The 26,848-nt window shown below is 34.1% G+C and overlaps 4 protein-coding genes and 1 long non-coding RNA gene across 20 annotated transcripts; 3 read left to right on the forward strand and 2 right to left on the reverse strand.

The window, feature by feature from the left end:
* The first annotated feature begins 2,262 nt into the window (after window positions 1-2,262).
* Window positions 2,263-5,411, forward strand: LOC104775843 (putative complex I intermediate-associated protein 30). Of its 4 annotated transcripts, none has more exons than XM_010499776.3 (8): window positions 2,263-2,600; window positions 3,248-3,377; window positions 3,681-3,794; window positions 4,048-4,104; window positions 4,275-4,366; window positions 4,563-4,643; window positions 4,754-4,852; window positions 5,019-5,411. In XM_010499776.3, the coding sequence occupies exons 2-8, from the start codon at window positions 3,326-3,328 to the stop codon at window positions 5,205-5,207; spliced, it is 684 nt and encodes a 227-aa protein (XP_010498078.1). In that variant the 5' UTR covers window positions 2,263-2,600; window positions 3,248-3,325; the 3' UTR covers window positions 5,208-5,411. The 4 variants fall into 4 exon arrangements, with proteins under 4 accessions (XP_010498078.1, XP_019099052.1, XP_010498079.1 ...); XM_019243507.2 differs by having other exon boundaries at window positions 2,458-2,596; XM_010499777.3 differs by having other exon boundaries at window positions 2,496-2,600; window positions 3,681-3,810.
* A 1,867-nt stretch (window positions 5,412-7,278) lies between these two features.
* LOC104775844 (uncharacterized) lies at window positions 7,279-12,523 on the forward strand. 12 transcript variants are annotated; one of them, XM_087500336.1, is made up of 11 exons: window positions 7,279-7,657; window positions 7,773-7,974; window positions 8,355-8,485; window positions 8,582-8,770; window positions 8,858-8,958; window positions 9,046-9,073; window positions 9,164-9,316; window positions 9,400-10,226; window positions 10,337-10,833; window positions 10,934-12,122; window positions 12,218-12,523. In XM_087500336.1, the coding sequence occupies exons 3-11, from the start codon at window positions 8,427-8,429 to the stop codon at window positions 12,343-12,345; spliced, it is 3,171 nt and encodes a 1,056-aa protein (XP_087356462.1). In that variant the 5' UTR covers window positions 7,279-7,657; window positions 7,773-7,974; window positions 8,355-8,426; the 3' UTR covers window positions 12,346-12,523. The 12 variants fall into 12 exon arrangements, with proteins under 12 accessions (XP_087356462.1, XP_087356465.1, XP_087356463.1 ...); XM_087500339.1 differs by having other exon boundaries at window positions 7,430-7,664; XM_087500337.1 differs by having other exon boundaries at window positions 7,491-7,657; window positions 7,770-7,974.
* A 3,340-nt stretch (window positions 12,524-15,863) lies between these two features.
* On the reverse strand, window positions 15,864-19,599 carry LOC104775846 (oligouridylate-binding protein 1B). Of its 2 annotated transcripts, XM_010499782.3 has the most exons (12): window positions 19,120-19,576; window positions 18,586-18,647; window positions 18,079-18,181; window positions 17,887-17,963; window positions 17,720-17,781; window positions 17,542-17,629; window positions 17,355-17,430; window positions 17,229-17,259; window positions 17,009-17,128; window positions 16,802-16,887; window positions 16,514-16,690; window positions 15,864-16,407 (listed from the first exon to the last, which is right to left on the reverse strand). In XM_010499782.3, the coding sequence occupies exons 1-12, from the start codon at window positions 19,228-19,230 to the stop codon at window positions 16,135-16,137; spliced, it is 1,266 nt and encodes a 421-aa protein (XP_010498084.2). In that variant the 5' UTR covers window positions 19,231-19,576; the 3' UTR covers window positions 15,864-16,134. The 2 variants fall into 2 exon arrangements, with proteins under 2 accessions (XP_010498084.2, XP_087356472.1); XM_087500346.1 differs by lacking the exon at window positions 18,586-18,647 and having other exon boundaries at window positions 19,120-19,599.
* Window positions 19,600-19,845: 246 nt separating this feature from the next.
* On the forward strand, window positions 19,846-21,193 carry LOC104775848 (uncharacterized). Its single transcript, XR_766081.3, has 2 exons — window positions 19,846-20,546; window positions 20,624-21,193. It is a non-coding gene; the product is annotated as an uncharacterized LOC104775848 (long non-coding RNA).
* Window positions 21,165-23,263, reverse strand: LOC104775847 (protein TIFY 11A). The gene is made up of 4 exons (XM_010499783.3): window positions 22,536-23,263; window positions 22,128-22,215; window positions 21,645-22,034; window positions 21,165-21,544 (listed from the first exon to the last, which is right to left on the reverse strand). Exons 1-4 carry the CDS (start codon window positions 22,720-22,722, stop codon window positions 21,316-21,318), a joined length of 894 nt encoding a protein of 297 aa, XP_010498085.1. The 5' UTR covers window positions 22,723-23,263; the 3' UTR covers window positions 21,165-21,315.
* Window positions 23,264-26,848: the final 3,585 nt, after the last annotated feature.

Here is a 26,848-nt window from a genome sequence, read left to right on the forward strand (position 1 = left end):
CGTTTTATGTACATGTACTCTATAGTACGTATTTATTTTTGTTTACGCGTGTTACTACTTTTCAGAAGAATGAAATTCGCCGCACATAATGTGCAGAGCCATCCAATTGCACGCACGGTCCTACTTGCCTTTCTAGTGGCAGCAATAGTTGTCATGGAAAATAATTATTTAATATAATAAAGTAATAAACAAAAGTATCTTATAAAAATTACATACGTACTAATTATGCCTATAACTATAGGTGTGCCCGAGTTGTAAATTTGAGATGATATGAATAAAAAATGACTATCATGATTCATGACGTGAAGTCTGAAGTGTAACTACAAGTATAATATTCTTTTGAGTATAATTTAAACATGACTAATTAAGTAAAGTACGTATGGCTCCATTGATCTCGATGGGTATGATGCAATAGCCCTGCCGCTCAGAGGAGATGGGAGATGTTATATCTCTACCGTAAGTTTCATGTTGATTGATACTCACCTTTCCTTTCCTTTTCTTTACTCCAGATGAAACAAGGATTGTTGTAGGAGCTACAAAGTTGTTACTTGTTATACTAAACCTTCGATTTTGATTCAGATCTATACCGAAAACTGGGTGAACTCCCCGAGGCAAGCAGAAGATAACTCGTGGCAAGCTTTTGTTTTTGCTCCAAATTAAGGACAATTGGTATATTGCTAAGGCAAGTCCCTACTTCCATAGATGTTATGTTACCAACCAAGAGGGTTAGAGCATTTTACAAATCTTTTTTTTTTTTGTTGCTGTTAAGTCTTTTTAGATAGGTACAGTATATTGCTGAACAAGACAGATCGTGATTATGAGTATATTGCTTGAATTCTCTTTAACAGCCTGAGGTTGTATATATATGGGCTGTAAATATACAAGTTGTATGTAAGGGGTCTTAATGTAATTAGTCAAGTCTGGTTAAGTCTAGAGCTCTCTTAAATCTCTCTATAAAATGTGTGTAGCCTTATGATTAATTCAATATACTCAATCCCTTTATTAGGTGCCATGCTTATTTTCCTTTTTAGCGCTAGCTGTACAGGAGGTTGTCAACGAAGTAACAAGACAATATACATTAAAATAGAGGCCTGATATTAAAATTTTAATACAAGTTCATAACAAACAAAATATTATGGATTTTTAATACAAAATATAACATGAAAGTTGAACTTGTATTAAAATTTTATACGAAATGATATTTTTAATGAACTAACAAAATGCTTATGTGATAATAAAAATAGATGATATGATATATGTGAGTCTCTATTTTATGTGTTATAAATACATATGTAAAAATATTTTACTTATGTTTTGTCCATATTTTACATATGTTTTGCTTATTTTTTGCTAATATCTATTAAACATTTAAAAAAACAAAAAAAATGACTAATTTGTTGCCATATATATAACAATCACACCAACCATTTATATCTATACTATACTCCCAATCAGTTATTGTTGCTGGAAGTTGTCGCTGCTACTGATGCTTCGCCCATACCTGGAATAACCCTTGATACAAAAAAACCAAAATTTGATATCAAAAATCATTCTCAGAATCATATATGTAAAATTCGTTTATGAACAAACCTTGCGACTTCCTCTCCATTCCTCGAACATGATCTGGTGAAGTTTTTTATAGACCTGATCCACAGCTTGTTTTTTATAGACCTGATCCACAGCTTGACATTGGTGAACTCTGGTGGAACCTTGTCAACTCCAGTGAACGTGGAACAGAGAACTTGGATATCCAATTGTGATTGTGCTTTTCAACTTCAAGTGGCAGCATTAATGGTTGTCATGGAAAATAATTACTTTAATAGTATAAGAAATAAAAGTATCTTATAATTTACTTATTAAGTAACGACGTCTATAAGTGTGCCCGAGTTGTAAATTTGTGATGCACTGATAATCGTTCATATGTATAAAAAAATATATTAAATCATGGCGTGAAGTGTAATTAATTACAGACCTAAGGCTAAATATAAACATTTTTTTTCATTTTTGGTATCAAAAATAGGTATAAACTTCTTTGAGTATATATTTATATAAGGATGACTACGATGTGATTATGTTTGGCTCCTAGTGTCCTAATTAAGATTCGAGTACAATGGTGTTGGATAGAAAAGAAGACATAGGAGAAGCTTTTCAACTCGACCACCGTACCATAATGAATGAACCTTATTTATTTATGTAATATCTTAGTATCTCATGTCCAAAATATGCAGATAATATGTACGATCTCGTTGCCTAAAGATAGTTATCGCTGGACAAAAATACTCTCCTTCTAAAAAAAAAAAAAAAAAAAAAAAAATACTCTCCTTCCATATTTGGTCTATCTTTTTACGTAATTTTCTTGATTTAAAAAAAAGGACAATTTGTTTAAAAAATACTCCAAAAAGAGTATTTACCTAGTCTATTTGCGAATGTATTGGAGAACTTGGGCCAAATAGGCCCATGTATGTCAAAAGATTGGCCTCAGGAAACGACGCCGTATATTAAAACGGCGACGTGCGTCTTCTTCGTCTTTTTAAGTTTGACTGGGTTAATCAATCGGTAAACCGAGGCTGATTGTGCGACGGTGACGGCAAATCCAGTGAGTGAGTTCCTTTGCTTATCGCTGCATTTACTGATTACTCAAATTTTGAGTTAGTAATCGTGTGTTCTAAGCATTTTAACTTTATTCTAATCATCCATCAGATCTTCTTGTTTTGAGCTTCTTCTTTTTTTTTTTTTTCTCCTGTCAAAGATGAATTGTAATGGAAATGTTTTGGTTAGCTTCTGTTGATATGTGTCGGGTTTATTTCAGAAGGATTTCCGACAAGTTGTCTTTTTTTTTTTTTTTTTTTTTTTTTTTTTTTTTTTTTTGTCGCTGTCTACGCTGGTGATGACTTTATCGGTTTTTGGATCACAATTCACAAGGTGTTTGTTGAAATGCTTCAACGGGTACTAGTCTTAGTCATTAGTTTAGGGTCTTAAGAGTAAAAAGGTTTTGAATTGAATCCTAGCTCTAGTGGTGCTAGCATCACATCACTATAGACTCAGTCGTCTTCAATTAACAAAAAAATAGTAGTTCTTCTGTCTATAATGCGTAATCTTCTAACCTTGCAAAGGCATTATCTTTTTATGTAATTAATTCTCTTGGAGTGTGGTTCTGGTCATGGAGTTTTCGTGTGTGTGAACATTTTGAAATATATGAGCTTTGATTAATTCCTAACACTCCTCTTTTTTTTTATACCTGTACAAGCTTCCTTCATTTTAGTCTGGGAAAAAAGCTACAGAGAGAGAGAGAGAGAGAGAGAGAGAGAGAGAGAGAGAGAGAGACATGTCAAGGTTTCGATCATTGTTGCAAGCCTCAGTAAATGCGACAAAGAAGGGTATTCACCTGCCACTTTTTCCGTCAATTATGATACACGTCTTACTTAATTCTTTGATCTATTAGTTTTTCTGTTTGTGTTTCGATGCTTCCTTCTATCTAACTGTGCTTGTGCTTATACTTAAGAAAATGACTGATAGCAAATGTGATGTTTGAGGGAAAATATGGCGTTGGTTCTATGTTTCCTTACTTACAAATTTTCGGGATTATGTTCCTATTTCTCTACTAGCTATTATGGTGTTGAATGTAGCAGGGAGTGCTAGTTTCTCACTTATTTTCTTTTCACCAATCTGCAAACTGTTAGCTCTTACGTGGAACGTTGAAGAATGGGTACCACCTGCAGAGAAGCATATATTTAAGTTTCACTCTAAAGAAGACTTGAAGAAATGGCATCTCTATTCCGATTCTGAATATGGAGGTACTTAAGCCGACAGGTTCAACTTCAAGCATCTGCTCTGTAAAGAGGATCTTATATTGTTTCTGTTGTTATTTATCGTTTTCATCTCCATGCATTGTTGATACAACTACTGGGACAAATGAAGGGTTTTGAAGTTTTGCATTTCACATAATTTCATTGATATGTAAACAACCCGCTATGCATATAGTATTTATTTTCTGGCAACATGTTTGATATTTAATTTCCGGCAACATGTTTAATACTTATTTTACAGGATTATCTTCTGCTTCCTTGGAGATCCCAGATAAAGGAGATGGATCAGATTGCACCGGTTAGAAACTTAGTATTTCCTTCTGTGTTCCTGCATGTCATTGTGTTGAAGTTCATCAATACACAATATGAGATTTCTTCTATGTTTTGATACCATCGTTTCTTAATGTCTTGTTTTGTTTTCTACTCTGCTTCACTTGTTAGTGTTTTTCATCCAAATATCTTCTATAGGGATTTTCTCGGGGAACCTATCTGTTGACCTTAGCGAAGGATCAAAATGGAACATCAGTCGGAGTGGTTTCTGCGGAATGCGCTCAAAGAAGGTTAACAGTCCAGAGCTTTCATTTTTTATTACAAAGCGTTCTTATTCAAAACATATTTTCTGCATATCAGTTTTTTTGTTCAAAAGAAGGAAAAATGGTTACTGTATTTGTTATCTTGGTTTTGTAACTCGTAGAATTTTTTTGAGGCAGCTGAGCGTTCAATTGTAACCAATTCTATCTTACTCTGTTTTTGTAGTTTGATGGCTTCATTGATCTCGATGGGTATGATGCAATAGCCCTCAGGCTCAGAGGAGATGGAAGATGTTATATCTCTACTGTAAGTTTCATGTTGATACTCACCTTTCCTTTCCTTTACTCCAGATGAAACAATCGTTGTAGGAGCAACAGAGCTGTTACTTGTTATAGTAAACCTTGGCTTTGATTCAGATCTATACCGAAAACTGGGTGAACTCACCGGGGCAAGCAGAAGATAACTCGTGGCAAGCTTTTGTTTTTGCTCCAAAGGACAATTGGTATATTGCTAAGGCAAGTCCTTACTTCTATAGATGTTACCAACCAAGAGCGTTAGAGCATTTTACACTTCCTTTTTTTGCTGTTAAGTCTTTAGTTAGGTATATTGCTGAACAAGACAGATCATGATTATGAGTGTCCTTGAATGGTTCTATAAATAACCTAAGGTTGAACATATCAGATCCCTCTATCTCGATACTTGCCAACATGGAGAGGAAATGTTATAGATGTGGAAATGGAGATGAATCCAGGTCGCGTTCTAGGTATGTCACTGTCAGTAAACGCAGAAGGTGGTGCGGTTGGAGCTAAATCAGGAGCAGGTGATTTCCGAATAGAAATCGACTGGATCAAAGCGTTGAGATTGCCATGAATGTTGAACATTGTAGCAATGCATGGTGTTTTTATTGTTCTTGGTTTTAGCTTGTAAAAACCAGGCCTGAGTTGATACTTGATGGCCAGAGCATAGGTGAATTGTGTAGCGGCAAAGTTGGTTATCACTTTGAGCCATGTTTTTTTACCATGTCATAAAATAAAAGAATTGACACAAATCAAAGATGTGATTACCTTCTGTTTACCTTGTAGTCTATCCTTTTCGGTCAACTAGTTTATTTATCGTAGACAATTAGGTTATGATCGTGATTGAATAGGGTCATGCTTAAATTGGTGGAACAAAGAAAATAATAAAATTGTATTATAACGTGTTTGATGTTTCCATTATGAACTTGCAAATAGAATAGATGATATTGATGACGACCAATAAAAGAAAAATAATGGAGGATATTGATGAGTAATGACTAATGACTACATTAGCTTTCAGCTTATTTATTGAAAATAACTAAATCTCAAATATGAAATCAAAGAATAGTCCATATTTTGCAGGTTTTGACTTTTGAGTAATTTGTAGATTCATGGTATTCAATTATTGAATAAAATTGTACATACATATGTGATTAAATCACCTGGAAATTCAAAAAGGGAAAACACGATTCAGAAATTTTCGATAAGTATATTTTTACAATAATTATACATATGAAGTTTGTGTTTTACATAGGTTACTTCACCTAGTTAGACCCTAAGGCTCTCTCTCTCTGTGTTTCTCTATCTCTTTGAGAACTCTCGAGTCCAAAGTCCAAACCAAATTAAAAGAAGGTTAGATAGAGAGACACACGTGTAGTCACCGACTCGTCAGATGGTGGGACAGCTATTTATTCTTACTGTCAGAATCTGCACCGTTGGATCTACTCATTGTCTTATTTTTTTTGCTTTTGTTCTGGACATAGTCGCTTGATGATGCGGTTGTTTCAGTGGATAACGGGACCCATTAAACCACCACCCCCTGCTTTGCTTTGTGGGTAAAAAAGCCGCTAACGCTTCATTTGGGAATTCTGAACCAATCGAATTTTGATGGCTTGAGAGAGAGGAGGAATCGGATAATACATTTTTTAAAATTTAAGTGCAAGGACCGCAAGGTTTCATGCATTTGAGAATTCTCATGTAGATTGGTTTTAGTTTACAATGTTACATACTAAATCCAATTTGTTTTGTTTATAAAAGTAATCAATTACTAAGATTGATTTGATCAATCATTATTCAAAGTTATACAATAATATACTATTAAATTGTAGCATGAAGATTAATAAAGAGAGATTTAATTATTGAGGAAAAGACACATGGGACAAAAGAAAGAGGGGAATGAGAAGAACATGTCGCATGTGCTGAACTTTACGTCATATCGACAATTAATCTAGAAGCATCTTGTTCACTAAAAATAAGGTCTCTTTTCTTTAGGAAGAAATAAAAAAATATTTGTGTGTTTTCAAATTACCACCATATACTGTACTACTTGTTTCAAACTAAGGTTTAATGTAGGGTTTAGCCCATTTATGGGTTTTTGACTATTGTTACATTTGATTCAATGTTAATTAATTTGAAAACATAGACACTAATATTGGCAACGAAACAATTTTCAGATTTTTTAAAAAACTAAAAGTGAAGAATAATATTACGCGTTCACATCACGTGTAGTGTTAATAATTATTCCATGAAGATTCATCATAGTATTAGAAATCAATCATACGACACCGTTATACTGTACGGTTTTTTTTTTTTTTTTTTTTTTTTTTACGATTATATTATTATTTTCAGTAAACATCGCTTTTATAAATGATAGAAATTAGAATACTAAAATTAATATTCAAGATTCTTTTACATGTTATCTGTGTGAGACCATCGATATTTTCCCTTACATACATTAAAAATAAAACAACGCAAAGAAGTGGATAAAATCACCAAACTTTGGATCAAGGATTGCCACGGCAACAATAGAAAAAGTATACTCTTAATATATTGATCAGAAGAAACAAAATGAAAAAAGATATGAGGTTGACAAAATTAAACAAGAAATAAATATATAATGCGACTTTTGTTTCATTGTCTATCTCAAAGTATTTTTATATATGTTTGTTTCCCCAAACAAAAGAGAAAAAAAAAAAGAAGAAGATATTATTACCGTTAAAAATTGATCATTGGATGTTTCCATGTTTGGTCCACATTTAGTAATAAAACCTTGACCACATCTCTCCAACTGAGTTTGGCTATTACACTATTACCCCCAATACTACAAACAAACCACTTCCAATACCAAAATTTTACTATGATATTATTGTGGGAATGTGGATGCAACATGGTCCAACAGGAGGGGTAATTTGGTAAAATATGGCCGCCGTGGTATCTTCTTCTTGACAACTACGACTACTAGTAATGCTGCGTCTTTCGTATTTTTCCCATTACAGACTGTTACGCCAAGGAAAAATAAAAAAGGTGAAAGGTGTCTCTCTGAAGCAAGCTCTCTCTTTTTTTCATTTTCTCCACACATTATATATCTACAGTATCTTCTTCTTACATAAAGAGAGACTCTGTGTGTGCGTTTCAGCAGGGCATGGTGAGAGAGAAGAGATAAAAGCAAACTTCTTTCTTCGATTTGGGAATATTTAAAGATTGCATTTTTCAGCAAACACCATTGTAGTAACAAGTATTCATACATAACAACACTGTTAAAAAAAAAAACTTTACTAAAGTTTGAAGATTGATCGGAAGAAAAATCGAATTTTGATCAATGCTGGATCGGCTAATTTGTCGTAAGTTCTTCCTGACTTTTTGAGTAGCTCAAAGCTTCTTGCTTTCGATTATTTTTAGCATAATTCAGGGATGGATTTGATTTTTTAGAGTTAGAATTTTGGGAATTCTGTTTTGTCGGATGAGTCAAGTTTGGATTTTTTGGAATTTGTCTTTTCGAATTTTAGTGTTGGGGTCAGATCTGGGAAGTGATCGGTTATACTAATAGTTTTGGAGCTGCGTTGTATCTACACTATCTATAATTGTTGCATTGATTTCTGATACGTTTTTTTTTTTCTTCTAAAGCTTTTATTGTTACATTTATTTACTTACTAGTCTTGTGAGATTGATTGACCAAGTTTGTTGATTGAACAATCAATTCTCTACTCTTTTGCTTCCTCAGGTTTCATTTGAGAATCTTATGAACGATTCACACATTTTGCTCTAAGCAAGAGTCTTTTCACTTGTGTGAGATATGAAGGCTGATACTGTTCTTGACTATGCTGTGTTTGAGCTTTCTCCCAAAAATTCACGGTGTGTAAATCTTTTTTTTTTTCTTCTCTCTGTACAAATGGTAACGTTTTTTAGGAGTTTTGGTCTCATGAGTTTGGTTAATATCTTATGTTACAGATATGAACTGTTTGTATGGAGTAATGAAGAAGAAGAGAAACTGGCTTCAGGATTGATACAACCCTTTCTCAATCATTTGAGAGTTCTTGAATCACAAGCTTCGCAGAGAACAGAATCTTCTATTAGACTGGAATTTAAAAAAAGTGACAATGGCGTAAAATCTTGGTTCACAAAAAGAACAGTTGAAAGGTTGATTTCAAAAAGAATCATTTTTTCTTTGTTATGAATTATAGCTCCTAACGATCTGTGACCTTTTTTTATATTGTTCGTTTCCAGATTTGTTCTATATGTTAATAGTCCAGAATTGTTGGAAAGAGTCAATACATTTGATTTGGAGATGTCACAGTTGGAAGCAGCTCGGACATTATATTCTCAAGGTATGATTTATTTCTCATTAGCTCAATCAAATTCAAAGCTTACGTCCAAACTTGATCCTATTTTTTTTTTCTCCTATTCTTTTTCAGAAGATGGAGGCGTAGCAGATACAACAAAGTAAGTAAATGTCTCTGCTGCTACATTGGATCACATTGTGTGTTTAAAACTGTTTTGTTGATTGCTTTTTCTTTGTCTATGTATATATAGGAAGGAGCTCTCAAGAGCTATAGATTTGAGACTCGAGGCAATTAAAAAGGACTTAACCACGGCGATTGCTCATGCATCAGCTAATGGTTTCGACCCTCAAACTGTTTCTGATCTCCAGCTTTTTGCTGATAGATTTGGCGCACATCGTTTGGAGTAAGCTAGTTTTTTCTTGGTGCTTCATTTTTTTTTTTTGCAATTATGTCTCGATTTTGATTCGAATATCTTTCTTTTATCAGTGAAGCATGCGGCAAATACATTTCACTATCGCAAAGAAGACCAGACCTGATCACCAAGAACCTGAATACTAATACACAAACATCAGTCAATGAAACACATATCAGTCCCCATCAAAGTACTAAGAGCAACACAAAGAATGAGGAGGAGAAAAGCGATGAGAGTTTGGAAGAATCTTCTACTGTTAAGACCATTCATCATACAAGGCGACTTAGCGTACAAGATAGGATTAACCTCTTTGAGAGCAAACAAAAGGAAAACTCAAACTCCACGGGAAACAAACCGATAGTTGTTGCGAAATCCACAGAATTGAAGAGACTTTCCTCTGATGTCTCATCAGCTGCTACTACATTCCCTGAGAAGTCTGTTTTGAGAAGATGGAGTATTGTTAGTGACATGAGCTTTGATTTTACAATGGATAATAAGAAGTCTGACTGTGGTAGCACCGAAGAAGGTCTTTTGAGTACACCTTCGTCCATTCCTGATGCCACATTCCCCGAGGAGCCTGAAGAGAACAGTACAAAGGAAGATGATGATGTGCGTTCAAGTAAATCTGATGATTTTCAAAACCAGACTGATAGTCCAGGGAGCGTCATGACTGATGGCAATTCCATGCAGAGAGAAGAGGAGAGCTATGCATCCAAATCACAGAATATGGCACAATCATCAGTCATGTTTCCTTATCGACACTCGCGTTCTCGGTCGGCTCATGTTGCAGGTGGTATTGATATCAAAAGTGATGAACGTCAATCGAAAGGCAGGAAGAAAGAGCTGTTTCCATCAGACAAGCAATCAGCCTTAAAACCCTCTACAAAACCAGTTTCTGCAGGTTAGTTCACTCAACAGTGTTTTAAATTTACAAGATCCTTAAAATCATATTAAAGTCTTTTGAATACTAAAAATCAAAGCTATTATTTGTAATTCTTAATGATTCTGCAGGGTCTAATGAACAGAGACAAAAATCATTTGGTGTTGAGGATGATCTTGAGGTTAGTCTTGTAAATGCAGAATCAGCTGGGAAAAGTTACAATAATAGAGTTCGTGCGACATCTGTGGATCAAACACAGAGGACAAGAATGTCTAGAGAAAGCCCTCCAGGATTTGATGATGAGTTGCAAATAAAGGCTGATGACGATAAAGACCACGGTAATGTTGTACTGCGTCGGAACTTATCTGAGTTAAGATTCTCAGATGACTCTAAAGGAAAGTTGTATGAAGAGTATATGAAGAAAAGGGATGCAAAACTAAGAGAAGAGTGGAGTGCAAAAGAAACTAAGTTGAAGTCAATGCAAGAAGCTCTTGACCGAAGTAGAACTGAGATGAAGGCTAAGTTTTCTACTGCTTCCGTAAAGAGGCAGGATTCGATGTCAAGTACCCGCCAACGTGCAGAGAAGTTCAGATCTTTTAATTCTCGGACAAGTACAAAAAAGTGTCAGGTATCAAATCGTTGTAGTTTCTTTGATGATGATGATGATAGCAAACTTTTGTCTAATTATTTTGCAACTTGATTTAGTAGTTACTTTTAATACTTCACAGCATCCTATAAGCTCATTACAGAGTGCAGAAGAAAATGAAAAAGACAAGCCAGTCAGTGGACATCCCATTGGAAAAAATGCTTCTAGAAGCTCCCAAGTAAGAAAGGTTCCATCACCAAACCGAAGCTCCAGAGTCTCGAAACCGTCAGGTAAAGTTTCAAACACAAACATTAATACTTCCGGGAGAGGGAGAAAAACAGCAGACATAAACCTGGTTGCACAATCTTCTCTCCCTAAATTCTCTGTTCTTAAAAAGGAAAACACAAAACCATCTGCTTTAGCTGGTAGAAATACTACTGCTACTACTACCATGATGCGAACACAGGTGAGAAGTAGTAATAAGAAGACTTCAAAGGAAGATATACCCTCTCCTGTTGTGCAACGAAGACCACGATCACTAAGGAAAAGCTTCTCTGCAAACATAGAATTCACAGAGTTGACAACTCTGTATTCTGATGATATGATGAACAATGAGAGGAATCAGAAGCAGAACACAGAAGACAATGATGATGTATCAGAGAATTTGAAAGTTGAAGAATTTGATGACCTTGAATCCGAGGCAGAGGAAGAAGAAAAAGAAGTTTTGGAGAATCCTGTCAAAGAAGAAGAAGAAGAAGAAGAAGAAGCTAGAGAAATGGAAAATCTAGTAGTTGAGGATATTGGTGATGAAACGCCTTCACTTACTGAAATAGTTGAGAACTCATCAGAGGATGAAAATTTCACTACATTGAGATCAGTTTCTCATGTAGACTTACCTGCGAATACTCTACCTTCATCAACACTGCAGCATAATGTTGCCTCGTTATTGGATTCACCTAATGAGAGTCCTCTTTCGTGGAGCTCGAACTTGCAACACGCGTTCTCTTATCCACACGAGCACTCGGATGTTGATGCTTCAGTGGATGATTCTCCCATGGGAAGTCCAGCTTCTTGGAGTTCAAGAATGAGGAAGAAATGGGGATCAACAGCTCAGAGTCCTGTTCTTGTTCCTAACTCTCGGAAGGATTTAACAAAAGGGATCAAACGTTTTCTCAAGTTTGGGAAGAAACCTCGTGCTGCGGATAGTCCAATGGATTGGGTTTCTGTAACAACATCTGAAGGAGACGATGACTTTGCTTACCGATCATCGGATGAGTTAAGAAAATCAAGAATGGCATCTTCTCAGAGTCAGTTTTCTGAGGATGAACAAGGTAACATCTCTTTATATCTCATTTATTTACTTAAAATGGTGTTATGAAAAGTCCTCTAATCATCAGCTTTGTGTTTTGTGTTTCGTGTTTCATAGCTTCAAACAATTTGATTCAGCCGCATCATCATCAAGGGAGCTTTAAAGTGAAAGATGGTGAATTTAAGCGATCATTCTTCTCACTTTCTACATTTCGTAGCAAAGGAAACGACTCGAAGCCAAGATAGCAGAAGACCAGAACCGAACTCTCTATGTTTTCCTTTACAACAGCACAAGTACAAAGTTTGCAGTGTTGAAAGTTAACTACTTAGATTCGATTTTTAATATCTAAATGAGATCAACATTATTTAGATACTTATGAACTTCAAATTAAATATACATAAGTAAGAGCTAAATATTACACAACTTTCCGCATTGCTAACTGTAATGATCACACCCTATACAGTATACTATTCTGAGCACGATCTTTGGAAGTGATCATGATGATTGTGACCATTGTTGTGACGAAGAATAAAGAATTCTAAATAAGATCTAAGAACACGTTTATAGACCCAATATAAAATAAGATTAAGTTAAATCAAAGTACACAGGACGAGAAACAAGTGAATGGTTCAATAGACCAATAGTATGCACACAAACAACATGTCAAACAAAAATCTTTATAGCTTTTATAAATTAGGGTGTGAATGATCGCAACTTGCAACAGATCAGAAATATTGGAAACATAAAGTTATCATATTTAATAATAAAGAGAAATACTCTAAAATAGCATTAAAACAAGTTTTATGGACAATTATAGCACACATTCCATAAATTTCCAAAAATAGTACTATTTAACATATTAAAATAATTAAAAATTTAATTTTTAGAATTTTGTTTTTTTAGGTTTGGGTTCTCAATTTCATATTTAAGATATAGTTTTGAGGGGTAGGGTTTAGTATTTTAAATTTAGGATTTAATTTTAAAAGATTAATTAGTGTTATTTTTAGAATTTTAGAAATGTTGTGCTAAGTTTGAAAAAAAAAACTTATTTTTGTGCTATTTTTGAGAATCTTCCTTTAATAAAACAGATCAGAAATATTTGATAGCGGAGAAAGAGATGTAGAGGTGCAGCGTGTCAGCAGTACCAACAATCCGGTTTTGGAGACAGTGCAGGGAAAATCTTTAAGACTTCTTTAAGATTCCAAGTTTGTGTGTGTGTGGTGCAGTATATTGAAGAAAACGAAAGGCTGAAGGAAATTTTGAGTGAATGGAGCATGAGGGCAGCAAATGTAATCTTAAGAATGTGGACGTGAATGGAGAAGAAGGCCCATGGTGTTGGTTTATCTAGTATGCTTATTTTCAAGTCTATTTTTTCCTTTACTCTTTTCAATTAAATATGAGAGAAAGTTGACTAATGGCAAAACTAAGACATAAACAAAATGGTCACGGATTACTAGCAATTTAAAGAACCATAAAAGTTTCAAAGGCCAAAAAAGCTTTGGTTAAGCAAAGTAAAAAAGAAATACCAATGTTTGACAAGAGTGGAAATTAAAACCATACAGAAAGTGGTGATCCTCTGTGAAGAAGTGGATGAGTGGAACCCATTCAGTGTAGTGCAGGGAAGCAATGTTCTGCACAATGAACAAGAGGAAGTAAATGGTTTAAAGGATTCTAAATATAACAAAATATCTATATTATTATTTTTGAAGTACATTTTGATTATGCCCTTCAAGTTTTGCTTATTTAGTATATTTTATTTACAATATTAACCACTAACAATTTTTCTAAAATAACATTTCATAGAAACTCAATTGATGGAACTATTTTATTGCCAAAAATAGCTGGATAACATCTATACATTTCAATTTTTCCACAAACAACTCTACACATTAATTTTTTCATCTCATAAAAATCTTCAAATTTATTTTAATAGATCTTTAGAGAAAAAATCTATTAGTTTCCCTAAATTATCTCGGCCAAATTAATAGTTTCCATTTAATATTTTTTTACATTTAATATTTTCTACATTTATTGAAGGTGATAATATAGTTTCCCTAAATTATCTCGGCTAAATTAATTGTTATTCTCTTTTAAAGACCATATATATATATATATACACACTGCATAGTAATATGATCTGTTTACTTTTATAACAATGAATTTTGATTGATAAATTAAAAATGAAAATAAGTAATTTTTATATACATTAAACACATAAAATAACTATTACTTCTCACATATCTCTATTTTTTTCTACATAAAAAATGCAATCAAGCGGTGTACCGCGGGTCAAAACTTAGATAACATAGTAACATTTATATTAAAAAACAAAAAAAAACTTAACCATTTTATTTAAAATCATATATGAACATTAAAATCGTCCCGTAAATTTAATAAATAATTATAAGTATATAATTTAAAAATTAATATAACAACAACAAAATAACAAATAAATATAATATACGTATTTTAAATATTTAAAATTTTAAAAATATAGTATGTGGTGTACCGCTGGTTATATCCTAGTATACATACATACCACTTGACACTTAAAAGTGGACCAAGGAAGGGAATCACCATTCCCTTTTCATAGTAGTTTTTTATTTAACTAATCCTCGAGAAATTTCCATATGTATTTTATATATATATATATATATATATTTCATTTTAGGTTGAGTCGTTTACCATGTGGGACGGAGAAAGGGTTAAGTTTGTTGATACAGCTAACTTTAGTCATTTCAGGTTTAGAACATGTTGTGAGTGGAACAGGGTTTGCTTCAGATGCTTCTACCATAAGGCCAATGATTGCTAACACTTATCAACCTAAGCTCACTAACCGTATTTTCAAATCTCATTTCAATGCTAAAAATTATCCATTAGTGTTCTTCCAATCATTGGATATCAAGCAAGTACGGAAACCAACTTTTTGTAGAGATTCCACCAAAGGAGCATAACCTCTATCTAAAGGACCTAAGGCCAAACTTAAGCAAAATTATTCTTCACACGATTAAGGGTAATTAAACAAATATTACCAATGACGATAATATTGAAGATATTTATATTTGGCCAATTGAGTGAGTAATCGTGAAGAATTATGAGAGGCCCGGCCAATCGATCAAGATCTAAGATAGATACCAAATTTTGACCCAAATTTGAACAATTACAAATATGATCGAGATCCTTAAAAAAAAAAAAAAAAAGGATTAGACCAAATTTAACCAAATTTTTTTTTACCTGATTAATGATTAAGGTAATTATAAAATATTACCAATGATGATAACCTAAAATTCAACCCATGAAGTATTGAGTAATCGTGGATGCCCATCTGGTAAGAGGAAAAAAATAAAAAAATATTGAAAAGTTAGTTTTGTTAATAGAATTTTTTTTGGATGAGAGACAGACCTCGAGAAACGATTATTAAATCAAATATGAACAATTACAAACGAACTTGTTGTTGGTAGGAAGCGTAAATCTAACCATATCTTTTTGCCTGATCGAATCGACAACCATCATATTCATATCCATAGCGGATGTTAATTGATCGAATCGACAACCATCACATCCATAGCGGATTAGCTTCGTTATTCATACGAAAATAGTTTCACATAAGAGCTAATTTTTTTTACGAGAGAAGTCTACCTATATTAACATATAATAAAAGGAGGAGGTAGTTCCGTTTCACTCATACAAATTTTTCTTTAAAATATAGTGGTATGTGTTTATTTTTATTGTCGTTTTAATCAAATATTTGCGTGTACACATCTTTTTACATAACATTAAGCAACATTTTTTTTTTTCTCATCTCAGATGTCTGTAAATAGTAACGAAGACGCGCAAAAACGTAAATCGTAGTTAACCAAGGAAAAAAACACAAACCACAAAACCCACAGGCCACAGCTACATGATAACATTATAACAAGAACATAAAGTTAGAAGAAAAGAAAAAGATACAATAAAGAAGACATTACATAACAAAAAGAAAAGAAAAGAAAAGAAAAAAACTCTTCATTCAAATAAAGGCTCCAAGGAAGAACTCACTGGTAGTACATGAGCTGCTGAGCGTTCTGGAAACCACCATCATACATTCCTAGGCTAGAACCAGTGGCTCCCATTGCAGCATGCTTAAGAGCATGTTGTCCATGCGGATGATGCATCAGCGGATTCATTCCCGCCATCTTGCTCATCGCTAGTTGCCTCTCATAAGCCAAAAGATCGCTGGCTGAGCATCCCGGGATTGGTGCAGGAGCTGGCGGAGGAAGCGGGTTTGAAGCTGTTCCTGCTGGAGTTGGCTTGCTTCCCCAAGAACACTGGGAAGTGGGAACAACAACAAAAAGGAAGATGTTTAGCATTCCCAAACCGAAAGAATGGTGAGTCCCACCTAAAGAAAAACAATTTAATTTAGCAAGTTTGTACCTTCATTTGCCTGCCACCGAGGTAGGAATGTGTATTTCCCATCTGAATAGCGAGGGCAGCCTCTGCATGAGTAGAGTATCTCACAAATCCGAAACCTTTATCTCTTTGAACACGGACTTCCTCAATGACCCCAGCACCAAGGGAATGAAAGTGGCGGTGAAGATCAACCTGGGAAACCTGAAAAAATTGAACGAAAGTATATTTTGTTGATCCAAGAAACTATAAACTTTGTTGATGATGATTGTGTAAAGTCAACAGAAGATCTATATCCACAATGTTTTATTTTACCTCTGGAGCAAGATTGCCGACATAAACAGTAGTGTACTGAGCATTGTTCTCAGGAGTTTCACCGTTACTAGAATCTTTACCATCCTCTGCAAAAACAAATAAGCCAATATATAAATATCAACGTGTAAGAATTAAGACCATTTTGAGGCTTTTCTCTCTGTCTCCATTTGATTCTCTATCTCATGAGTGGTAATAGTTAAAACATACCAGAGACACCACTGGTTAGTTCCACGACACTTTTGGAATCAGAGCTCTGTTTCTCCTCACCAGAAGTGGCTCCCTTTGTCGCCCAGTTGCAACGTATCTGCCTGGTCCCAAGCCATTTCCCTGAAAATCAGAAGAGAATATTCCAGTTGGCCAAAAAGGGCAAATGACAAAGTATTAACACTAACTATCAAGGGCCAAAAAAAAAAGTAGCAATACTGACCACCAATTTCATCTATTGCAGTCTGGGCCTCCTGCACAAGGAAACAAGAATGGCAGCAATCAATAAAATGGCCAAGGTAGAGGCCAATGCATACAAAGGGACTTGAGAGTTAGACAATCCCAATACCTGTTGGTTACGGAACGAAACAAATCCAAATCCTCGTGAACGTCCAGTTTTCTGATCCCACATAACTCTTGCATCCCTACATATAACAACAATGTTAGAAGATTTCACGCAAATCTTATCCTTCCATTTTCACTACAAGAAAGTTCATATGGCATCATCAGCAGTATACAACAAAAAAAAAACTTACGAGCAAGTCGGATAGACAGAGAAGCAATTAAACAGCATTGCATCAGTAACCTCAGGACTCAAATCCCCAACAAATATATTGAAGTGACCTGCACATGAACATCACATAAGTGCGTTATTCTACCAATAGTAAATACAAAATCCTGTTTTAGCAAGAAAACCAAGCATAAGGAACTGACTTGATGTATCCTCCCTCTGGCCACTGGCATAAGCCCAGTTAACCTTGATAGGTTGCCCAAACCTGCACATTACATTAACCAATGTAAACTAATCCAAACTTAGGAAATTCAGAGTATCTTATTCATGCTAAATTAACCAAAGGCTATAACCAAGTCCGTTAACTTACAAATGCCTTCCATTGAGAGAAAGGATTGCAAGACCAGCCGATCTTCGATCAAAGTAGTGGACAAACCCATAAGAAGACTGCTCAAAATCAGAATATCAGAAGAAAAAAAAACCCTCTTGAATTAAGAGATATATCATTTTCAAGAATTAAGACTATAACTATAATAGTTTAAGAGTGCAAGATAGCACTAACCTTGTCTTTTCTAATTAGTTTACAGCTTTCTACAGGACCAGTGCTAGCAAAAACCTCTTGAAGCAGAGGTTCCGTCACCTGAATATGGATGTTTCCAACGTACCTGCAATTTCTCAAAGTAGGCAAACTAAAAATCTCAAAAGGAAACAGAACAAAGAAACAAAACCAAACCAAAAATTTAAAACAGTATGTCTCCAAGTTCCACAATTCTCAATTAAAATAAATCACCAATGAAGGCTTAATAACAAAGAATAACCTTTTCAAGAACAAAGACATTTACTGAAAAACTTACTCAACTGCACAATTATTAACAATATATGTGTTCGTATATAACTACAAGGCACTATTGTTTCCCCTGACTAATTCTAAGGCTCTGAAACTGTAAACTAGAGCTACTACACCAGTGAGATTATAATAAGCGGAAAGACACAAAAACATACATAAAAGAGAAGACAAATACAAAAAAAAAAAAAAAAAAAAAAAAAAAAAAAAAAACCTAACACTCACACACTGCGGCAAGAACTTGGATCAAAACCAGGGGGAAGATTTCCACTTGGGATTGGTTCTATCTGCAAAAACGAAAAAAAACAAAAAAAAGAAACGAAAGAAAATGAAAAAGAAAGAAATAAAAGGGAAAATTTTTTACTTCCTAATGTCTCAGCGACTAAGCTAATACTATAACGAATCAGTATCATCTCAAAGGTTTGTCATGGAGTTGGTGAACCAAAATCAAATAATAAGACAAACACTTTAAAAGAAACTTTAACTAAGACTACAACAACAATGTCTATTAGTGATAATCTCATTAATTTCACAACTTTTTTATCGTTTGACCCAGTCAGATGAAACAAAAACAAGAGGAACAAACATCTCCAATCAAAATAAAACCATAGATAGGAGAGTTTCTAATCCTGGTCCTTATACGAACAAAAAAAAAAGGGAGAAAAACAAGTGAAATCGAGCTTGGAAAAAGCCCTAGAAACCCAAATCGAGAAATGAAATGGAAGAAGAAACAAACAAACAGAAAAAGAGAGAGCAAACCTGAGGAGCGGCGAGGAGACCTGGATGGTAGAGAGACTGTTGTTGCTGCATAAGAGCTTGCTGAATCATAACGTGTTGCTGTTGCTGCTGCTGCTGCTTCAACCTCTGCATTTTCTCTCGAGAACAAAAAAAAAAAAAAAAACTACTGTCTTTGATTTTATTTTGTCTTGGCTCCCCCTAGGAAATGAAAAATTGACACAGTGTTCTGTCTTTTAGGGTTCGAAAAGTGTTTTCGGTGTTCGAGAAAAATTTATGACAAATGAAAAGAAAAAAAAAAAAAAAAAAGGAAGTCTCTTGATACTTGATAGAAAGCGAAGGAAGCAATCGAGTGGCTCTTACGAATTTATTGGATTTACTTATTTTTACACATCGATTCGATAAGCTAAATAATGTCACAGTCTCACAGACCTGTTAAATAAAACAACAGCCAATGAACTGCTACCACGTTAATAGTTATGGACTTATGGCTCAGCCCAAATCACTGTCTCGAATCAGACACGCCTTCAATGAACTTTATACCTGACACGTAATTGCAACAGACACCCCCTTATTTAGTGAAATCTTGAGATACACCGTATCAATTTAATTATTTTAACAAATTTAGCCATTAAATTGATTTTTCAGATTCCTCATCTGCAATCAAGTTCTTGATTAGAAAGATGATTATGATCTTTCATTGTTAATTGATTCATAATGTTTTCACTACCATCAGTACTAATTATATATGTATTTTCATTTTAAAAGAATCGTTTAATTCATGTATCAGCTAAAAAATGTTTGGTGGAAATTAGAGTAGACACAAAACTTTGAAGGAGATAACGAACCAGTTTGGTCCTAAACCCTTTGGTTACTTAACAACTGACACTTGGCTAGTTTGGTCCTAAACCCTTTGGTTACTTAAGTGACACTTGGGTTCCACTCTCTCCTTCTTTTATAGTTGTCACTTCACTTGTCAGGGAGTCAGAGCGAATCTAACCCTAAAATCGGGATTCCTCTTTCAATCTTCGATCAAGTCTGGTTCTTCATCCATTGGTTACGCAATGTCTGTAGAATTGAGTTAAACCCCTAATTCTTCCGGTTCGAATTCCACTCGTGCTCAAAAGATCAGCCCCAAATCCAGACCATGTTTCCGGTTCTGAAGAGATGATGAGCCTTGTTTCAGATTTACTTGTCGGACGAGAATTACATCTCTTCGAAGCTGGCTGTCGAGAATTTTACTGTTCCTGCTCACAACGAGCCTAAACGTCGAGATAAAAGATCATCCATGGCCACAAACCTTAAACGCTTCAGTTAATCATCCATGGTCACAACTGTGCTTTCTGCTTTACTATGTATGTCTATTCTAATGTACATATATGATGAAAAGGATCGGATCGAAATCGTGACGATAATTAAGGTTGCTCTATGTTTTTTCTTCGGCTTCCTGTGTGAGTCTCTTTTAGTATCTTATCAACCTAAGTTTTTGTATCAAGAAAAATACTATATAACCTGAAATGTTTTGCAGATGCGCTATGTAAGTCCTATGTGTGCGGTGAACCTGAAGTAAAGGAACTGACGGTCGACTGTTCAAAAAGACTTCATTGCCTCTTACCCTGCATCGCCAAAGCCGGCTTGCTCAACTTTGGGTCAGGAATTGAGTGTTTATTTGAGATCCTTTAGTATATTAAGGAAGTCGAGACTATTGGAGGGGCTTAATTATGCTTGATTGTGGTTTGTGAAGCAGAGGTGATAACTCTGTTGGCGACTAATTACATATGAGTTTCTTAGATGCTTATTTAGATTCTAGAAAATATCCATCCAGATTTCGATATTAGGGTTCTTGTTTTGTAATGGTGGATAGTTTAGAGTTACAAACTCTATCAGTCCCTCTGTTCTATTTAAATGCAGTGTGGTAGTAGTCCTGATAATTCTGGTTTTGTAAATGAACTCCTATGTATGTCGTTATAACGACAAACTCTATCAGTCCCTCTGTTCTATTTAAATGCAGTGTAGTAGTAGTCCTGATAATTCTGGTTTTGTAAATGAACTCCTATATATGTATGTCGTTATCTAAATTTACTATTTCGTTTATAAATATTCAAGTTAGATTATGATTACAGACATCAGTACAAAACAAAAATCACTTAAAATAAGTCAAGAGGATCGAAACGTTAATCTAGAAGCTCAGTTCCTAATAAAAACATTTAGCAAATATTACTATAGCCTTAGATCGAGATCTTTCGAATTTTGGTCTTCTTCAATATCCATTGTAACATCTTTATCACAATCTGATTTGGGCTGGGCCATGGTTTGAGCAACAGCGTCGTTCGTTCTTTGTGACGACTGTCCTGGCTCTAGTGGTTGACCGGCTACAGTCTCTGGCTTCGGAGGATAACGATGATGACCCGCGTTTTGGTTAACTTGGTATGGAGCTCTAGCTACAGCTCTGTAATAGAAAAAAAATGTAAACTACGCAGCTTTTGAGGATAATGGAACATATTCTAAACATGTTTCAACAAGTATATATATGTTAAAATCAAAAGTACCTGTCTTTCCGTTTAGCAAAGAATCGATGAAGCGAGGCTCTACGTGCTATACGTTCCACGATCTGATTTTGTTCTTGTTGCTTCTGTTGTTCCATTGTAGGGTGACTATGATCAGTATCAGCAGTATTTGTAGGTTCATTAAGATCAGGAAGAACCATATTGCTTTTGTTGTCGTTGTTGTTTTCGACATGGATTTGTGTCTGAATGTTGCTTTTGTTGTTGCTGTTTTCGACATTGATTTGTATCTGAATGTTGTTAACCTCAGTCACAGGCTTGGCTTGTTTAGCGACGTCCATTATCACTTTAGCTTTGTCTGCAGGGAACTCATTGTATACTATAACTTTCCCTCCGAAGAATATGGTCAGCTGAGAACTTTCTGGCTGTGATTCACTGTAAACCAAAAACCAGATATCAGAACACGACCATTTAAAACCGGGGTTAACCGGGTTTCCTTTTCCTAGTCCCCAGGATTAAAAGAGAGACCTGAGGTCGGCATCTTTGACTTTGCATCCAGATGAATTAGAGGGTTCGCCTTTGCAATGCTCTGCCCTCTGCAACGCATTTTGTTTCCCTGAATAATACAAGAGGTTATAAACTTTGGTGAACAATTCAATAGACCAGCTTCACTAGAATCAAAGGAATAATTATTTTCTTGGCGATACAACATGTCGTATGGGATTTTTATGAACCATATAAAATTTAATCAATATCTATCCTGCCTAATTCCTCTATATTGTTATGTACTTGTCTTAGGGCTCATTTATTTCCGATTCTAATGAACTGACTTAGAACTGAAGAAACAAAACAAAAAATAGTAAATCTGGCAAAAGCAAAAAAAAAAACAGAACTTAATTATAAGTGGCGGCCATGAGAGAGGAAGAGATAAAGTACCTGGTAGATCGGATTTTCCGGTAAACCCTAGACCGGAAGAAGGTATTTGGAACAAACCAAGATCTATGTTACCGAAGCTGCCCTTCTCCTTCAAGTAACGGCTGAGCAAACTACATCTCCGGGTAAAATCTGATTTCTCCGGCGCTTGTGCCTTAACATTTTCATTTCTTGACGACATGCTGTACATGAGAAGCAAATATTCTCCAGACTTCTTTTTTTTATATGTATTGTTTATCTCTTCTTTTCGTTTTTTTTTTGTTGAGTGCGTAGATTGCGCGTAAAATGTAAGAGTACAAGAGGATGTGTCGAGCTATGCTCATATGTTTTATATATAAAACTCATTCGACCAATATAGCCTCATGTGACTTTAATAGCCTCCCATAAATTAATGGAAAAAAAATAAGAAGAAGGAACTTTCTATTTTTAAAGTTTTATTTCGATATATTTTTACCAAAATATAATTAATATCAAATACTACAACACAAGTTTAAAAAAATATATATGGTATTGAAGCCATTGGAGTATATTATGGTAATGAAGCCATTAGATTATAGTATTAACATATTTAGTAATATTCCATCACACGAAAACAATTTTCACTAAATATAACTATATCTATAATCTATCTCGTGTGAAAGAAGGGAAATTTTTGGTTAATGATTTATGATAAGAAAATTAATGTCAATAATTCAACAGTGTGCAAGTAATTTATATTTTTGCTGAGAGTTGGTATAACAAATTTATTGCCCTGTCTTATCATAAAACATATGTTCACCTTTGTTTTCTTGTTTTGGTACTGTTTGAATTGTTTATCATCGACGGTCAGATTTTGGAAAAAAAATTTGAACTTCAAAAATAGATTTCGTTAGAATTCTCACGCACGTTTTACTTACGATTAAATAAAAGATAATTAAGAATTCAGAACCGACGGACCGTTATTAAACAGCGTTACTTACTATATCCTAAAATTCCTCAAAACACCTGAATACTCCTCGTAATTTACAAGATTTGCTCTTACACAAGGACACGCTCTGATTCAACATGGTGGCATCATCGTAATAAAAAGCAATGTTCATGACCTTTTCAGACATTAGACAATTGCGACGTTACCTCGCGTTAGCTAAGAAACTTAAACGGCAATACAAATTGAATTAAGTCTGTGGACCAGATGTGTGGGATCCCACCATCCATAGAACCGAACATCTCCTAAGAAGTTTCGTGTTGTCTGTCTGAACAAAAAAAATCAAAGCCTTACCCATCCATCATCCGACATAAGTTTTTTAAACACGTGTTTTAATAAAAGAGACCGTTAAGATTGTGACACGTATCGCAATCTTACAGGCGCACTCGCAACAGCTTTGTGTGATTCGCGTTTTTCCCACTTTCCCTATAAGAAAAGAAAATATCAAAAGAAAAAGAAAGGAAAAATCAATCTTTTAGAGATCACCTAATTAGTTTGGTCAAAAATCAAAAAAAAATAATAGTAATACTCGTAAAATCAAGAGAATTTTGCACTTTTATCCACTTTTCCCTAAACTATTAATACACGCACTTTTATCCACTTTCTACTACCACTATATCTTTTTTATGTCAAATTACAATTTACACCCTCCAACTAAACTAACATTCACTTTTTACTTTTTCTTTTTCTTTCTCATTTCTCCCTCTATTATTTCTTTCTCTTTTAATATTTTGGTTCTTTAACATTTGTTTTTTTATTTTAATTACTATGTTTAAGTTTAGTAAGTTTAGTTGTTCACAAAAAAAAAGTTAAGAAACTTGTAAATAAACATTTTTTGCAGTTTTCAATATTTATCTTTCCACAAAAAAAAAAAAAAAAAAATTATGAGACTAATATAAATCAAATACAATTGAATTGTTCTTCATAGTCAAATCAACAATTTATAAGTCCAAACTAAATTAATTAAATAATTGAGAAATTAATGAATTTATTTAATTAAAATTTCAATATGAAATAGGCTATTTGTCCATATACTTTAAGCTTAAATTAGATGCATAATGGATTAACAAAATATTGAATTCATAAGTAGTTATTTATTTGGATAAGTTTTAAGGAATTTTAATTTGTTACCATTACCCACAAATTCTATTGGTATCCACATGACCATGAATATATGGATTTGATGTTGTCATTGTATCCTAAACCCTAAATATCTATAACTTGCAAATTCGGTCGGTATCCACATGACTACAAATATATGGATTTGATGTGTTGATAGTACCACATTTATGGTCATGTGTTATGGGTTTGATAAGAAACTTTGATGTATTACTAATACACACATTTATGATCATGTGTTACTAGTACCTACAAATTCTATTGATATCCACATGACCATGAACATATGGATTTGATGTTGTCGTTGTATCTTAGAACCCTAAATCTCTAGTACCCGCAAATTCTATTGGTATCCACATAACCATAAACATATCGATTTGATGTTGTCGTTGTATACTAAACCTTAAATCTCTAGAGCTCACAAATTTTATTGGTATCCACATGACAATGAACATATAGATTTGATGTTGGGATTGTATCATATTCCCTAAATCTTTAGAACCCACAAATTCTATTGGTATCCACATGACCATGAACATATGAATTTGATGTTGTCGTTGTATCCTAATGTAGAGTAGTTCATCTAAAATATAGTAATATGGATCTTCAAATGTCGAAAATATAAAATCATAATTTATTGTATAAAAATAATTAGATAAGTTTTTGATAATAACTAATTAAAGTGACAAAAAAAAAGTAATAGTAAAGAGAACAGAAGAGGGAGAGAGAAAGAGAAATAATCGATTAAAAAAAACTATCCTTCACTATTTTTTGTTTTTACTCCAAACCAAATACAAGATTAAAATTGTCCAAAAAAACATGCCACATATGCAAAACACATCCAAAAGTACACCTTCCATCCAAAGTGGGTGTAATTGTACGAACTTTGATTCAAAGTGGGTATAACTGCAATTGACCCTAAAATCAATTGGCCGAACTGCCCCTTTCACGGACGCAACAATCATCATTCCTTACGTTGGTTGCTTCAATACTACGACTTGTTCCAACAACAACAATGAAAAACGTGTTCGGGAAAATGATACTACAAGAAAAAGTTTAGATGTGACTATAATCTATTATTATTATGTGTTGTTGCTGTCGATTGGACTAAAACGATGTCGGATTGTGGATCAAACCGAGCGATCGGCTTATCGAACCAATAATTGTCGAACCGGATTGGACCAAACCGTTTGGTGTAACTCGTTATCCATACTCCACTACTAGTTGAGGTGCGCAGGCCAAGTGGCTGGTGTGTTTTGAGGGAAAAAAAAACGTTTGGAATTAAAATAGGGTAAAGAATGGGTCCTTTTGAAAGTGACATATATTCTTGGTAACAATAATTATAAAAAAAAAAAAAAATGAAAGCTAACCGAAAACGTCATAGATACCAGCCTCTCATTCAATATTCCACTTTTCTTAGCATTTCTTTTTCTCTGATCGTTGTAATATTCCAACATATCATATCACTAAACTTAAGATTAGCTTATGGTTTTGGTAGAATATTTGTATCTGTGACGTTTTACTAAATTAATCTCTATCGGAGAATCTGGCATTTCCCTCTTATCTACAGTAAGTTCTCTTTATGTAAGACTACAAGTTACAAACTTACAACTAAATATTTTTTTTTGTCTTTAACAAAAAAATGTTTGCATATACACAATATGAATGTCACGACCCAAAAGAAGAAAAATAAAATTTATAAGACGTAAATAACCATATGGGCTTGGCGGAAACTTCACATTGATTTTGGGCTAACAACAACAACTTATAAAAATAAAGTAAGCAAAGGATTCGTATTTCAAAAAGGCTACGAAAAAACAATCATATTTCTTTGAAATGTTCGATATTCGTTAACCTTTTGATTTATATCGCTGATTAATTTCCTAATTTGTGTGTTGGGAATACATTTATCCAGTTGACGTAAATGAATATATATCCTTTTCTAATTTAGCTATTTTTTTTTAGTTTTAACCTGATTTCTTTTTACAATAATATATATTAATTATTCTTACTAATGGACTAGTCAGTTGTGGCCCAATGGTTGTGGTCCAATGGTTGTGGCCCAATGGTTGTGGTCCAATGGTTGTGGCCCAATGGTTGACCAAAAAAAAAATAGCAAAAGCTAATTTATTTCTATCGTGGGACTAATACACAATGAAGGAAAAAACGAGAGGGAAATTTTATTCATCTCTAGATTTTGACTTGTCTTTTACAAAAAAAAAAAGTGAACCGA

This window comes from Camelina sativa, chromosome 3 (genome assembly GCF_030686135.1).
Source record: "Camelina sativa cultivar CO46 ecotype springtype chromosome 3, ASM3068613v1".
Taxonomy (NCBI): domain Eukaryota; kingdom Viridiplantae; phylum Streptophyta; class Magnoliopsida; order Brassicales; family Brassicaceae; genus Camelina; species Camelina sativa.

Bases quoted from the DNA above. Each gene is read 5' to 3' on its own strand.
- LOC104775843 (XM_010499776.3), top strand. From the start codon at position 3,326: ATGTCAAGGTTTCGATCATTGTTGCAAGCCTCAGTAAATGCGACAAAG. The intron at 4,105-4,274 runs GTTAGAAACTTA...TATCTTCTATAG, and splicing joins AGATGGATCAGATTGCACCG to GGATTTTCTCGGGGAACCTA. The intron at 4,644-4,753 runs GTAAGTTTCATG...GCTTTGATTCAG, and splicing joins GAAGATGTTATATCTCTACT to ATCTATACCGAAAACTGGGT.
- LOC104775844 (XM_087500334.1), top strand. From the start codon at position 8,427: ATGAAGGCTGATACTGTTCTTGACTATGCTGTGTTTGAGCTTTCTCCC. The intron at 8,771-8,857 runs GTTGATTTCAAA...GTTCGTTTCCAG, and splicing joins ACAAAAAGAACAGTTGAAAG to ATTTGTTCTATATGTTAATA. The intron at 10,834-10,933 runs GTATCAAATCGT...AATACTTCACAG, and splicing joins CAAGTACAAAAAAGTGTCAG to CATCCTATAAGCTCATTACA.
- LOC104775846 (XM_010499782.3), bottom strand. From the start codon at position 19,230: ATGCAGAGGTTGAAGCAGCAGCAGCAGCAACAGCAACACGTTATGATT. The intron at 17,129-17,228 runs GTCAGTATTGCT...TCTGATTTTCAG, and splicing joins TGCAATAGATGAAATTGGTG to GGAAATGGCTTGGGACCAGG. The intron at 16,408-16,513 runs GTACAAACTTGC...CCCACTTCCCAG, and splicing joins TCGGTGGCAGGCAAATGAAG to TGTTCTTGGGGAAGCAAGCC.
- LOC104775847 (XM_010499783.3), bottom strand. From the start codon at position 22,722: ATGTACAGCATGTCGTCAAGAAATGAAAATGTTAAGGCACAAGCGCCG. The intron at 22,035-22,127 runs GTCTCTCTTTTA...TTTGGTTTACAG, and splicing joins GTCAAAGATGCCGACCTCAG to TGAATCACAGCCAGAAAGTT. The intron at 21,545-21,644 runs GTACTTTTGATT...TTTCTATTACAG, and splicing joins TTTGCTAAACGGAAAGACAG to AGCTGTAGCTAGAGCTCCAT.